The following is a 14,174-nucleotide window of genomic DNA, read 5'->3' as shown; positions in this document are numbered from 1 at the left end:
TTAAGGATATAATTTTTAGGTAAATTAAGGGCACAATTTTTGTTATAAAAAATATTAAATTAATTAAAGTCAATATTAATAAAATATTAATAACAATATAGAAAATACAATAAACAGAGTGCTTGCTGAAATGTATAATTCATTAATTTTTGTGTTGGTTTAACAATTTAGAATGCATTGTCAAGTTCACTGTTTTTCAATTGTTTTACTCACCGCCATGATGTTTAAAGATTTTTTATTAAAATTCGTTATTTTAAATAATAATAAATAGTTCAATTCGAATTATGTAATGATAATTTTGTTTATTTGGTAGCACTACGTTTTATGGAGATTTTCCATTATTTACTAATGCCAAACTTCATTGCTATAGTTTCAAAATATTTCTTAAAGTTGTGATTTTGCATTTTCAAAAGTAATTTATGATTAGTCATGTTGTTCAAAAGTATATCTATATTTAATTATTTCTCTCTGCCATCTGTGTTAGATAATGAATAGATGCGAAACTTTCTGTTTAATGGATGGGTCAAAGTTAACGATTCATTGTAGATTTTACGATCGCGTAGTACACCACGGTCAAAGTTAACGATTCATTGTAGATTTTGTTAAATAATATATATTTATTCATGATTTTCATTGATATTTATCTTTTAAATCTTAGCGTAAAAAATAAATCATTTTGAATGCAAATCCAAAGTTGCTATTGGCCGTCAAGAGCGTCTGAGTTCTAGATCTTTTCGAAAGATTAATGGTGTGTAGTGTGGAATATTAAATATTAAACTAGTGGTGCATGCATCGTGCCTTAAGGCAACTTGCTGGAACTCCATACTTTAACATTTTCGAAAGCTTTACAATTTTTTGAAAACTTTGATAAAATTTGATTTTTGAGAATTTTGAAATTTTTGAAAAAGCTGGCCTTTTTGGGAAAATTTGTTTTTTTTTTTAAATATTTCAAAATTATTTGAAAATTTGAATGTATTATCAAAGCAATCGCGCTGCATAGCTAGCCGTTTTAGAGATAAAATATCGAAGCGCGTGAGCGCCGTTGTCTAACGGTTAACATTATAAATCTTGGTACGGAAATTATTGAAATGCAAACTAAATTTGTACTTAATATTCAAATCTTTATAAAATATCTGATAATTTTATGTGATAAATATCTGATAATTTCTTATGATATTTTTTGGCTTCCAAATAGCATTATTTTTGTTGTATTCCGAAACCGCTAGACCTGCTTTAGTAAAAATATATTTTGACACATTCAAATTGGTTGATCCGTGTTCTTAAAATCGTCTACGAAAAATTGTATCCGCATTCGCATATGACACGCACACATACATTCATTTTTCTAAAGTATGCTAAAATGTTCAGAAAACTTTGAAACGTAAAGATATGCAAAAATTTTCATTGTTGATTTTTCTGCAATTACTATAACTTACCCTATGGGAAGTCAAAAATGACTATATATTTTTGTATATTATAAGGACAGTTTTCATAAAAGCAAATTTTTTGAATAACCAGTTAAATGTGATTAACTAGTATACTAGTCATAGAAAAGTGGTAAATTTTGGTATATCAACGAGTATATTTATGATGCGTTTAAATAAGTGACCACTTGCTTTATAAATTAAAATTTTCGAGGAAAACCAAATATATTCTCAAATTTCAAGATGTTTAGAATATTTCAAAGGTATTTCAGAATGAAACAAAGAAAAAATATAAACAGTTTGAGATCATTGCTCTGGTTGAAAAAAATTACCAGAGAATTCTATTTTTTATTCTGACAACAAAAACTGTGTGCGCTTTTAAATGTAGGCGTAATTTTGCCATTATTCATCATCGCACATTATAGTGCGAATTGTATACAAAAGATTAAGTGCCCATATTTAGTCACAGGTACACTATCCTACTAAGTGATTTACATAAGGCATTTTCTGCAAAACTTTTAATCATGATTATCATCTTCTTTGAATTAAACTACATATTACATATTTTTTCAGCTTTTTTCACAAACATTATTAGGAGCTAGCAAAAAAGATGCAATGGACATCGATCAACTTGCTGTTTTACTTGAGCAAAACCATGACTTGCTCAGAGATATGGCTGTGAACGAAACGGAAGAGATGAGCGCGATGCCGCGCACACTTCTCGATTTGGTTCGTATTTTTTGATAATAATTACATTTATATTCATACCACGAATTATATGTAATAATCATAATTATTAATTTATTATATTTATCAATAGTTTATTAAATAGTATTTGTTTATAACATAATTAGAACATATCAAAGCATTAGTAAGCGCCCGGCATTGTAATCACAAAGTCGCTGGTTCAAATTCGCGTTTCGCCAACCTCTTCTGGCAGTAGTAATATTCAATTTTACTGAAAATATAGATCATAGCATGTTTCCATTACTGCAAAAAATTTTAAATGTTATACTAATAGATAATGTAAGATCAATGGGTTTCCGATTGTAAAACATATCAAATAACACCACAACACATTGATTTCTAACAGTTCTGATTACTATAAAAAATAGCTTATAGAAATTATTTCAGTACATTATCGTAAATGTTCTATTCCACATTCTAGTTTAGATTCGGTGTAATTAATTTAATAATTGTAAAACATTATTTTAGTGAATATATTGAATTTAATGCCAAGTTTTCTGCATAAAAGTTTATTGAATTCCTTTACAATTTACAATATATATTTCAAGTAATATGAATTCAATGTTATTTTCAAGTCTATCTATTATATTTTGAATTCAATTCATATTAGTTAAAGATGCTATTTTTTAATAATATAGATAAACCAAGTACAAAAAAGTACGGAAAATCGAACTGAATCCTGTAGCGATTCTGAAGTGTCACAATCTAATACCGAGAATTTACCTGCAAATGATGATGAGAGTTGCGCTGGTGACAATACTGATATGTCTTCAGAATCATCTGAATCTGATACATTGACAGGTGGGGAAACAAATCACTATGATCATTTAATATATTTGGATATAATATTTTTCTCAAAAATTACTGCGTTTTTAAAACTTTGGTGTGTGTAAATGAAATAATTGATATTTTAATTTAAAATACTTGCAAAATTATTTAATATTTATTCAATTCAAGTGTTTATATAGATCAATATTAGATTTTAATTTTACAGTAAATTCAGCTGAAGAGATAGTTTCAAAACTCCAAACTGTATGGAGAGTTCTAAGAGAATTACTTAGTCACCAAAGTGAATGTCCGAAGACTCAGGACGTTCCAGAAGTTGAACAAAATGATGGAATGGTTCCAAAGAATAGGGGCAGTGCTTGCTATAAGTCTATTCAAACTCCAACTGGCCCTAGATTAGTGCTCAGCGTTAGCAAAACTTACATTAGATTGAAGGTAATTTATTGACTCAACAAATTATATTTAAATTCATATTTATTTGTGTTCAAATGCACTTTTTTATTCTGAAAAGTCTTTTTATTCTGAATAAATAGTGGATCGCAAACGTGTTTTTGCAATTTATTTCTCTTTCTAACCATCTGATTTTTTAATTTTTTTTTAATTGTTTTAGGATCTAATAATAGAGAAAAAGGCTCTGCTAATCTGATGCTGATTTTTGAATTCTTTTTTAATTGTTTCAGGATCTAATAATAGAGAAAAAGGCTTTGCAAAGAGAATTGGCACGCCTAAAACAGTTGAATAGCCATTTAGAAGCTCGTTTCGGTTCTCAACAAAGGCGATTAGGAAATGTTTCATCCGAACTCTCACAAACATGGTGTTTGGCTGGACGAATGCAAAAATCTTACAAAACTCTGCACAGTCATGAACAAATATTGAGGTAATTACGCTAACAGTTATTATTGAACTTCTTATAAATTCAAGGAGACTTTTGAACAAATTTAAATTTATTTTACTTCATTATTTTAATTCATTATCAACTTCCCGTAGGGTAAATTATAGTGAATTGAATATTTTTGCACTTTACGTTTTGAGCGTTTTACGTCACAAATATGTTGGCATACCTTAGAAAAATTGTATGTGTGTGTATATCTATGTTCGTGTATAATGTGTGCGTATGTGCGGATACAAAATCTCTTGAGAGCATGAATTGACCGATTTGAATTATTCAAAAAATATGTGATTTATATTGATGGGAAATCGTGCTGATTAGGTTTTGGCAAGAGCAAAAAATGGCAAAAAACAAAATTGATGATTCAAAAAACATTTTATTTGTATTGACGCTTTGTAAAATATTTTTGAGAAAGCACCAGGTCCAGCGGTTTTTGAGATAAAATTTGGATTTTTTATTAATAAAGTGCCTTTTGGGAGCCAAAAATGATTTTTAGACATACAATGTATGTAATGATAATTAGACATAATAATATGTACATCAAATTATCAGATATTTTATAGAGATTTTAATAATAAGTACAAATTTTGTTTTCATTTCATTGGGATTCGTACTTTAACTTTGAACTTTATGAATCAAAATTTGGAATTTTTGACAGTACGGATCAACCGACGCTTTAAAAAAATTTAAAATTTTGAAACGTTGATTTTTTTTAAAAATATGAATGATTTTAAAAAATCTTTATATTTTTTTTCAAATAATTTAAAAGCTTTAAATAATATACAAAATTGAATAGTGAGACTGATACATTTTCACCATTATATAACGCAATGGAAGTACAATCATTTTTGTGCATATAAAATACTTACATAAAATTTTATGCTTAAATATTCAAATAATATTTTAAACTAGTGGGGTGGGTGGCATCGTGCCTTAAGGCAAATTGCTGGAACTTCCCGTACCGTAACGAAATGTTCGAGGAATAATGAATGTTTTCAAATAGATTATTAAAAATTAATATTGTAACATTGTCTAATATTTATAAGAATTATATAAACTGAATTGCAGAGTTGAAATTATTTGTTTAAAGTATATTAGAACTATAGTCAGAATTAAAAATAAAATCTGAATTATTTTCGATATACAAAAAATTAAAAAAAAAAAAAAAAAAAAAAAAAAAAAAAAAAAATGGTACAAAATTTTTTTTTCCAAAATCAATTATTTTGTTAAGACAAGCAGAAAGTTCTTTGAATCAATTGAATCGGACGCTTAGTTCTCTCAAAAACTGCCATTTTTTGTACATTTAGCTCTGTATCTCCGAAATGGCTGGGCCTGCCTTTGCGAAAAACTAATAACCCTTTCTCCCAATCATTACTAATGGAATGTTTTTTAGATAATTCAAATCGGATGCTCCGTTCTCTCAAAAACTCGATTTCTATTTTCTGCACTCTTTGCTCCTTATCTCCGTAACTGCTGGACCTGTCTTTGCCAAAAACTAATCAGCTCTTCTCCTTATTAATAGGAATCGAATGTTTTTTAAACCATTCAAATCGGTTGATCCGTACGCCCGAAAACGTGGACGAAAATTTGTATCCATACATACATACACACACACACACACACACACACACACACACACACACACATCCATTTTTTCTGAGGTATGCCAAAACGTTCAGAAACCTTCAAAACGTCGAGAAATGTAAAAATTTTCAATTCCGATTTTCGGCCCATTACAATAACTTACCCTACGGGAAGTTAATTAGTAGTAGTTTTGTGTAATAATAGTGGATATATGAAATACATTTGACCACTGTTTTATTTTCAAATGCTAGACATTTGACAACATTTAAAACTTCATTTTTTCAGAATATTGGGGCATTGAAATAAGCAACATTTTCTTTTTCTAAAACTTTTTTTTATGATATTTATAGATACGAACTTCAACAAAAACGCAAAATGTTAAATGAACTTAAGCAAGAACTACAATTATGCAGAGAAAAGTGGCAGCAAGCAAAAGAGAAAAATTGTGAGAGTGAAGTTGAATGGAAGCGTCTTAGATCAGAATTCGCCAGCAGGTATAAAAAATTAGAAGTTTGTTCATAAAAAGGTTTAATATATATATATATATATATATATATATATATATATATATATATATATATATATATACCAAATTCTAATTCTCATGATTATGAGAAATTAACTGATGCCTTGCATGCTTTTAACTGCATGTAATTATTTTCGTAGGTATGTAAGAAGCCAAGATAATAAAAATAGATCACAGCACATAAATTTGTATACGAGGTGTGTTCAAAAAGTACCCGGAATTACTAATAATTAAATTTCGCGGGTCTGGAGTGTCTGATTGTCAAAATTTTTTTTTTATTGTGTTGGTATACATGCCCCTAAAGTATGATGAAATTTTCAGCTATATTCACTGTTTACTTTGTCTGTGGTAGTCGCTAAGGTTCGACGTGTTTTTCTGAGCTCGGCGATTTTTACAATGGAAGAATTGAAAAGTCAAAGAATTTGTATTAAATTTTGCGTAAAAAATGAAATAAAGTGTTGCAAAGTGCAAAAATTCACCAGATATGGCTCCGTGTGACTTTTTCCTATTCCCAAAGTTGAAGAGACCCATGAAAGGACGGCGGTTTTCCTCGATTGAAGAAAATCGCTGAGAGTGCTCAAGGACATATCAAAAAGTGAATATCAAGGGTGCTTCAAAAATTGGAAAAAACGCTGGCATAAGTGTATTATATCTGGGGGGGACTACTTTGAAGGGGACCACATTAATGTAGACGAATAAATAAATATTTTTTTGAAAAAACGAAAATTCCGGGTACTTTTTGAACAGACCTCGTATATTAAATTACAGTTCATGCTACATCAGATAAATTTTTGCATAGTTTAATCTTTTCATTTTACCCAATATATTTTTTGAAATAACTTTGTTTAGAGAGATCTATTTAGTATTACTATAGACTCAATAGTATTCCGCTATATCGGAAAACATTTATTTGCAATTCTTTTTGTTAGGGATTTGAAGTAAAACAACATTTTAACTGTGACAATCGAACTTAAGTTAGATGAATTGTTTTATTCGCAGTTTACAATTTTATATTCTTTTTTCAGCTCACAATATTAATTCGTCGCAGCATTGCAAAACTAACCTATATTTAATATAAGTAGCTTAAAAATACAATAACCAAAAATCTGATTTTCAGAAAAAAATTGGATCTGGCTGATGGTTGCGGATCCGCTGAGAGCGGATATAGTGACGAACGCAGTGATGAAAGCGATTGCGAGACTAAAAATTTAGCTAATGATTGTACTGATAATTTAGATAATGATGTTGAACATGTAGGTAGTTCGAATGATATTGTAGAAGAAGATGAGCACGTACTGAGTCACAATAATGATGTAGTAGAAGACGAAATTGTGAATGTAATAAATTCGATTGAAATAGAAGAACTCTCTGGTAATGACATTAATGAAATAGACGGCGTGGAAGTAGAAGACGAGACTGATATTCATATTAACAAAGAAAACAGTTGTAAATCTGATTTTAACACAACGCAAATTGGAGATGGCTCAAATAATGTGACAGTCGTTGACAATCCAGATAAAGAAGGAGCAGATAGCACACTTGAACTTGAAGCGCAATCGTGTTCAAGTTCTGGATCTTTTAATAAAATCTCTAATATTGATAATGATGAAAAATCTCAGAATTTAGACAAATTGAACACATGCAAAGACGATAAAGTTGATGCGTGTTCAGAACCATCTACATCGTCGAGTTTTAATGTTAGTTTATTGAATCAACCTGTAGCATCTAATTCTCAAACAAATCCGACTACTACGAGACCAGAACAAACCGCTGCAGAGAAACTATTAGCACGTGATGAAAGACTAAGAAAAATGGAAGAGCAATGTAAACAGCTTGTGAACAAAGTAACTAAGACATCTCACAGGAGCAAAGAACTATGTTGTAGATTGGAAGAACTACACGAGCAATATGGAAGAGATGATCAAACCCGAGGTGAAACAGAATGCGAACCAGCTGTTACCAAAGAAAAAGAGCATTCGGAAGACGAGGAATAGGATCATAAAATATAGTTAGTCTACTAATTTAAGAAAATTAAAGAGTTAAAATATCAATAACGGAATATTTTAAAGACAAACTAAAAAATATATAATAATGGTCTCATGGAGAAAATACCAAAAATGTAGTCTCTAGATTACGTAATATGTTGTTAGCTAAGTTTAAAATTGATATTGTGTTTGAGTTTCGAACAAGCATGAAAATTTTTATTATTAGAAATCCCTACTGGTACGAATTCCTTGTTTTGTCTCATAGTCTTTCGTCGAGTGTTCATTATGTTTCGTTGCGCCTTTAGCAAAGTTTTTGTTTTCTCTAGGATTTTACCAAACCTTATTTTTCTTTAATTGATATTATCGAGACTAGCACGATCACGGTCCCTAAGTTTGTTGGCGAGTTTTCGTCATTAACTGTTATGGCATGTTGTAATTTATACATACGTTTTATAAAATAGAAACAAAGGTTATTATATATATATATATATATATATATATATATATATATATATATCTGAACTGATTTATTTAATAGTATATTACCCCTCTACTTGCTTATTGAATGCCCTTATTTTATTTATACGAAAATTTTAAGCTTATAGATCAAAGTCTTGTTCTTATTATTTATTTTATATTTATTATTTAATTTAGTACTTTTATGACTTCTTACATAATCAGTTCATAAAGTAATTGTAAACGTAAGTACAAACATATTTTTATATAAACGTATTTTTATATCATAGTTTATAAAATTTTATAACTTTATTTATATTTAATAAACAATACTTGCAAAATCATTCAGATAATATTTGATTATCTTTTTAGCAAACAAAGAATTGTTTGGCACTATAAATTTTCGGACAAAATTCTTTTATGTTGTCCAAGCATCCATCTGAATCCTTCGAGCTGAAAGTCTATCTCATGTTGGTTCATCCTTGTTTTGTTAGTATTTTTAATATCCATTAGATAAAAATAATAGATAATTAAAATCACATGAAACTGTACAAAAAAGGAATTTGAAAACGCTTAATGTGTGTTAGAAGTTAAAATTAATTAAATAATGTTAAATTTTTACAATTGAATGATATTTCAAGAATGAGGAACAATGATTTGCATATAATATGCAAATGAACATTATATAAATGGAGAAGTATTATCAGCATTAAAAAAAGAACGCGATGTTCAATAGGAAGACATTTGGTAAATCTGGGTTGAAAAATTTTGTTGCATTCTTCTTATTACACGGATTTAATAATTTTAATAAAATGTCAGGTCTTAAAACACGTCGTTCTTGGTATGAACTGATATTATAGTTTCTTAGTCTTATCGGCTAACATCTATATGAAGTAATTAAAAATTACAAATTTATTACGTGTTTTAAAAAATCTGAACTTATCCTGAGAATAACGAAGCCAAGAATTCTGACCGAAGAACCTTTTACTTGAGTAAAAGCAATATAAAGGAAAACTAATGGTGTACGAGATGGCATCGTGTCTTAAGGCAAATTGCTTGAACTTCCCGTACCGTAACGAAATGTTCGAGAAATATTAAATGTTTTCAAATAGATTATATAAATTAAATACTGTATCATTGTCTAATATTTATAAGAGTTGTATAAACTGATTTGCAAAGTTGAAATTATTTGTTTAAAGTATATTAGAACAGAATTAAAATTAAAATCTGAATTATTTTCGATATACAAAAAAAAATTGAAAAAAAAATGAAACAGAAAACTTTTTATTCCAAAAGCATTTATTTTGTTGAAACAAGCAGAAATTTCTTTGAATCATTCAAATCGGACGCATAGTTCTATCAAAAACTACCATTTTTGAAATGGCTGGACCTGCCTTTGCCCAAAACTAATCGCTTCTTCTCCCGATTACTACAAATTTAATTGAGTTTTATTCAAATCAGATACTCCGTTCTCTCAAAAACTCGATTTCTATTTTCTGTACTCTTTGCTCCGTATCTCCGTAACGGCGAAACCTGCCTTTGCGAAAAACTAATCAGCACATCATCCTATCAATAGAAATCGAATGTTTTTTGAATTGTTCAAATCGGTTGATCCGTGCGCCCGAAAACGTGGACGAAAAATGCGGACATACAAAACACACACACACTTCTGAGGTATGCCAAATGTTGAAAAACCTTCAAAACGTAAAGATATGCAAACATTTCTATTTTCGATTTTTGGTCCATTACTATAACTACCCTACGGGAAGTTAATAAATATTCGCAATGGTAAATTCGATTCATGTTTAAAATCCTGCAGCACCAGCACCTGCTTTATTATTATTTAGATAAAATTATTATTATTTCCAAAGACAGAATATGTAAACATTAAATAAACCATTGTCATCCTTAAATGATTTATCGAGTGAAAGAAAAAACAGTGTTTTGTCAAAATGTATGATTTTAATCTTGTGAAGTTATTTAATTGGAACATGCAGCAATTAGCACTTAATTTTCTACCATATCTCTGACCAAGTGAAAATATGAAGATTGAAAATCATTTTATTATTTTCACCAAAATTTCCACACTAAACAAAAACTAAGGCATAGGAACTATTTTATCATCCGAAATTCATTTGATTGAATGCTTTATTACACAGCTAAAGCAATATTATATTGTTACTAATTTAATAAATGATATTATTTTTGTTAAATAAGTAAAACCAAAGAAAATATTTCGTGATAGGACATCACAACATGCCAAAAAAATAAATTTTTTTTTTTTTGTTTTTTTAAATTTTTGTATTCAAAAAAATGTCATCCACTAATAAGGAAGCGTTTTGCCCAGCTTGCAAGGAGAATGTTGAGCCCACAACAAAAGAGATGGTATAATTTCTACAATATTATATTATAGAACAATGTCAATTAAAATGTCATTTTAGTATGTTAGTTTGAATGCATATGATCTTGGTGTAAGAGTGAAAAATTGAAGTTCCATTGAATATATTAATGACATAAATAGATAAAAAATGACATGCTTTATACAACCACAACGTAACGGTATTAGTTTATTTAAAAATAACTTATGTGGCAGTTCTCATTTTATAGAACAATAATTTTTATTTCACTATAGTTATCCACGTGGAAAAGTAAACTTTCTTGTAAACAAAATTTTCTTTCAGAACTCTTGTCTAACCTACTTTATGTGTATGTTGTTGGTTCTGGTTTGTAGTTGTCTCTACCCATTCAAGGTAAAAAACTGCAAAAGGACTATACAAGTACAGTAGAACTCCAATTATCCGAACTCCGATTATCCGAATCACTTTCAGAAAAAAAATTGTCCAAAAAAGTCTAAGTGCTTCCACCAGCAAAGCCAGTGTAGGCACATTGTTTTTTTTGATTTGACGGAGATGTTTACAAAACAATGATTTTTATTTCTAAACTTGTACATAAGTACATTTTATTTATATTTAAAACATGTGAAAATGTCATGTTTCTTTCATTTAATTCAATAAAAAAGTAGTGCAATATCAAAACGTAACTTTTTTTCTCTCCAATGGCAATTTAAAAAAAAAAACTCCTATTATCCGAATGGGTCCCGGTCCCCATTAATTCGAATAATTGGAGTTCTACTGTATGCCCGAAATGTGGCCGGCGCGTCACGCCAATGATGATGGCAAAGTCGGAATCTTAGTAATTAACTAAAAAGCCCAAATATGTATGTATAGCAATAAATTTTTATGTTAACTGATGCTCATAACGATTATAGTTGTTTGTGGCTAACATATTCACGTACTCGACTAACAAATGCATATTTACCCTTGTGATTACAAATCTCACATAAGTTTTATTTACTAAATGATATTTCTATTTCTTTTCTGATTTTTATATCGCCTGGCTTTGGAATCACAAGGTTTAAGATCGCGTTTCGGTTTTTTATATCTTTATTTACATATATATATATATATATATATATATATATATATATATATATATTATTGATTGTTTTTTTTCCGAACAGTAAATCCAATAATAAAAAACAATTTGTTTTTTGAAGATGTTTAATAACGACGTTTCGGAACTAGGTACGTTCCATCATCAGGTTTATTCTGTCAAATACAATGTTTTTTAAAAATATTGATTAACATTAATTAACGATGGTCAATACAGATTAATTAGCAAAAAATTTTTATAAAGGAATGGATTATGTACCGGGGTAAAGAGTAATAAGACTTAACTAAAAAAGGTTTTATATAAAATTGAGAAGCAAAAATTATTTACCTGTAATAATTTCCAAAAAAATCGAGTGTTTTTAACAAAAAAATATTAGTGATATGGATATATAAATTATTACAGGTAAATAATTTTTGCTTCTCAATTTTATATAAAACCTTTTTTAGTTAAGTCTTATTACTCTTTACCCCGGTACATAATCCATTCCTTTATAAAATTTTTTTGCTAATTAATCTGTATTGACCATCGTTAATTAATGTTAATCAATATTTTTAAAAAACATTGTATTTGACAGAATAAACCTGATGATGGAACGTACCTAGTTCCGAAACGTCGTTATTAAACATCTTCAAAAAACAAATTGTTTTTCATTATTGGATTTACTGTTCGGAAAAGAAACAATCAATATATTGAAAAAATCCAGGACTTATCTATTGAATATATATATATATATATATACATATATATATAGCATACATAACACCTCAATATGTCCAAGGAAACTTATTGAGTTTGCTTGAATATATTAAAGAATTAGAAAAGGATTTGATGTTTTACATTTTATAGTGGCCGGTTATAATATATCTTAATACTATTAAATTAATAATTATATATCACTTTGTTAAATTTATAATTAAGTAGTTACAATATATCTTACGTACTTTATTGAGTGATGTTACATGTCATTTAGAAAAAACGACAGATGCATATTAATTACTGAACGATTTTTCTATAATTTTATAGGACTGTTTAGATATTATCAAAAATATTCAACTAAAGCCATTTTTGGGGCTTTCGCGGCAATTTACGCTATTTTTTTTTAAGTTACTAATGGAAAAATTTGTTTTCGACAGAAGATTCGGCTTGATAATTTTGTTCTCTCGGCGATTCAAGTAATTTTAAGTCGTTTAAGGCCTGAATTGAAATAAAGTATGTGCGATAGCTATGATTGTATATGCAATTAAAATCTTCCGTTTTTTACCATGACTAAGTGTAGATTTGATTTGATTGAAAATGAAACTGGTGTGCGTTTTCGCAACGCTTATTGTTTTATTTATTTATTTGTTTTTTTTTTTCTCTTGTGAATGTCCATCTTTTGTAAAGGGTGTGCTTCATTCTACTTCTCTTTTATTGCATTTTGTTTGCTACTTTATTATCATTTGGATGATGTCGGCATACTAGTTTAGAACGGTGCACTGATTTTTATGTAGGTACTTCATATCCATTTTGACAATTTGATAGTAGAAATAGGTAATTTTTGTTTTTCGGTTTTGCTTATGTCATATCTTTTTGATAAATTGATAAAGTCCGATTTGGGGAATGGCTATGCACATATCAAAGTTGTCTTCATTTGTTAGAAAATAAATATGAAGAGCAATTAAACAAATAAATGAGAACAATAATATTTTATTCGTTATTGTGCTGTGTGTAGTATCCCTAAAAACGACATTAAATGCTGAAACGTATAGTTTAGCATGCCAGAACAAATGACAAAAGTTTCACTTTATAATGACTTTTAAGTCAATATTTATCATACATATTTAAAATCAGCATAAATAAATATGTATGATGAATATTGATTTTATAAATTACAAAGCAAAATTAAAAGTACAATTAATTAATGTATAACAAACAGGTAATGCAACACTTAAAATGTTTATTTGCTATTTTATTAAGCAGTTGATGAGAGAAAATAATTTGACTATATTTTATTCTGTTATCATTCTAAAATTTTAATATAGTTTATGATATAAATCTTACAAAAATAAACTTATAGCAAATTGAAAGAAATTTTGTATATGAAATCTAATAATATTTATAACATTTCTGGTTAACAATATTAATACGTTTGTAGAAGAATGATGACCATCAACCCGTTGATCAATCCGTTTTGATGACTTCAACAGAGTCTCCTAAGTTTTTGGTACGTTGTGTATTGTGTGGAGAAGGATTGCTGTACAGTCGACACCATACATGGAATCTAATATTGCATCTACGAGAAAAACACCCTAATGCAACACTAACTCAATTACCTTGTCAGGTAT

At 28.6% G+C, this 14,174-nt stretch overlaps 1 protein-coding gene across 1 annotated transcript; it reads left to right on the top strand.

Moving 5' to 3' along the window:
• Positions 1–2,010: 2,010 nt before the first annotated feature.
• LOC113378588 lies at positions 2,011–8,452 on the top strand. Its single transcript, XM_026619130.1, has 6 exons — positions 2,011–2,153; positions 2,810–2,972; positions 3,166–3,392; positions 3,638–3,834; positions 5,781–5,924; positions 7,074–8,452. The coding sequence occupies exons 1-6, from the start codon at positions 2,040–2,042 to the stop codon at positions 7,948–7,950; spliced, it is 1,722 nt and encodes a 573-aa protein (XP_026474915.1). The 5' UTR covers positions 2,011–2,039; the 3' UTR covers positions 7,951–8,452.
• Positions 8,453–14,174: the final 5,722 nt, after the last annotated feature.

The sequence above is a fragment of the Ctenocephalides felis genome, unplaced genomic scaffold, assembly GCF_003426905.1.
Source record: "Ctenocephalides felis isolate EL2017-DRISC unplaced genomic scaffold, ASM342690v1 CF-g0.4_SCAFFOLD_01886, whole genome shotgun sequence".
Classification (NCBI taxonomy): domain Eukaryota; kingdom Metazoa; phylum Arthropoda; class Insecta; order Siphonaptera; family Pulicidae; genus Ctenocephalides; species Ctenocephalides felis.
This window is presented reverse-complemented; position numbering and strand designations above follow the sequence as displayed.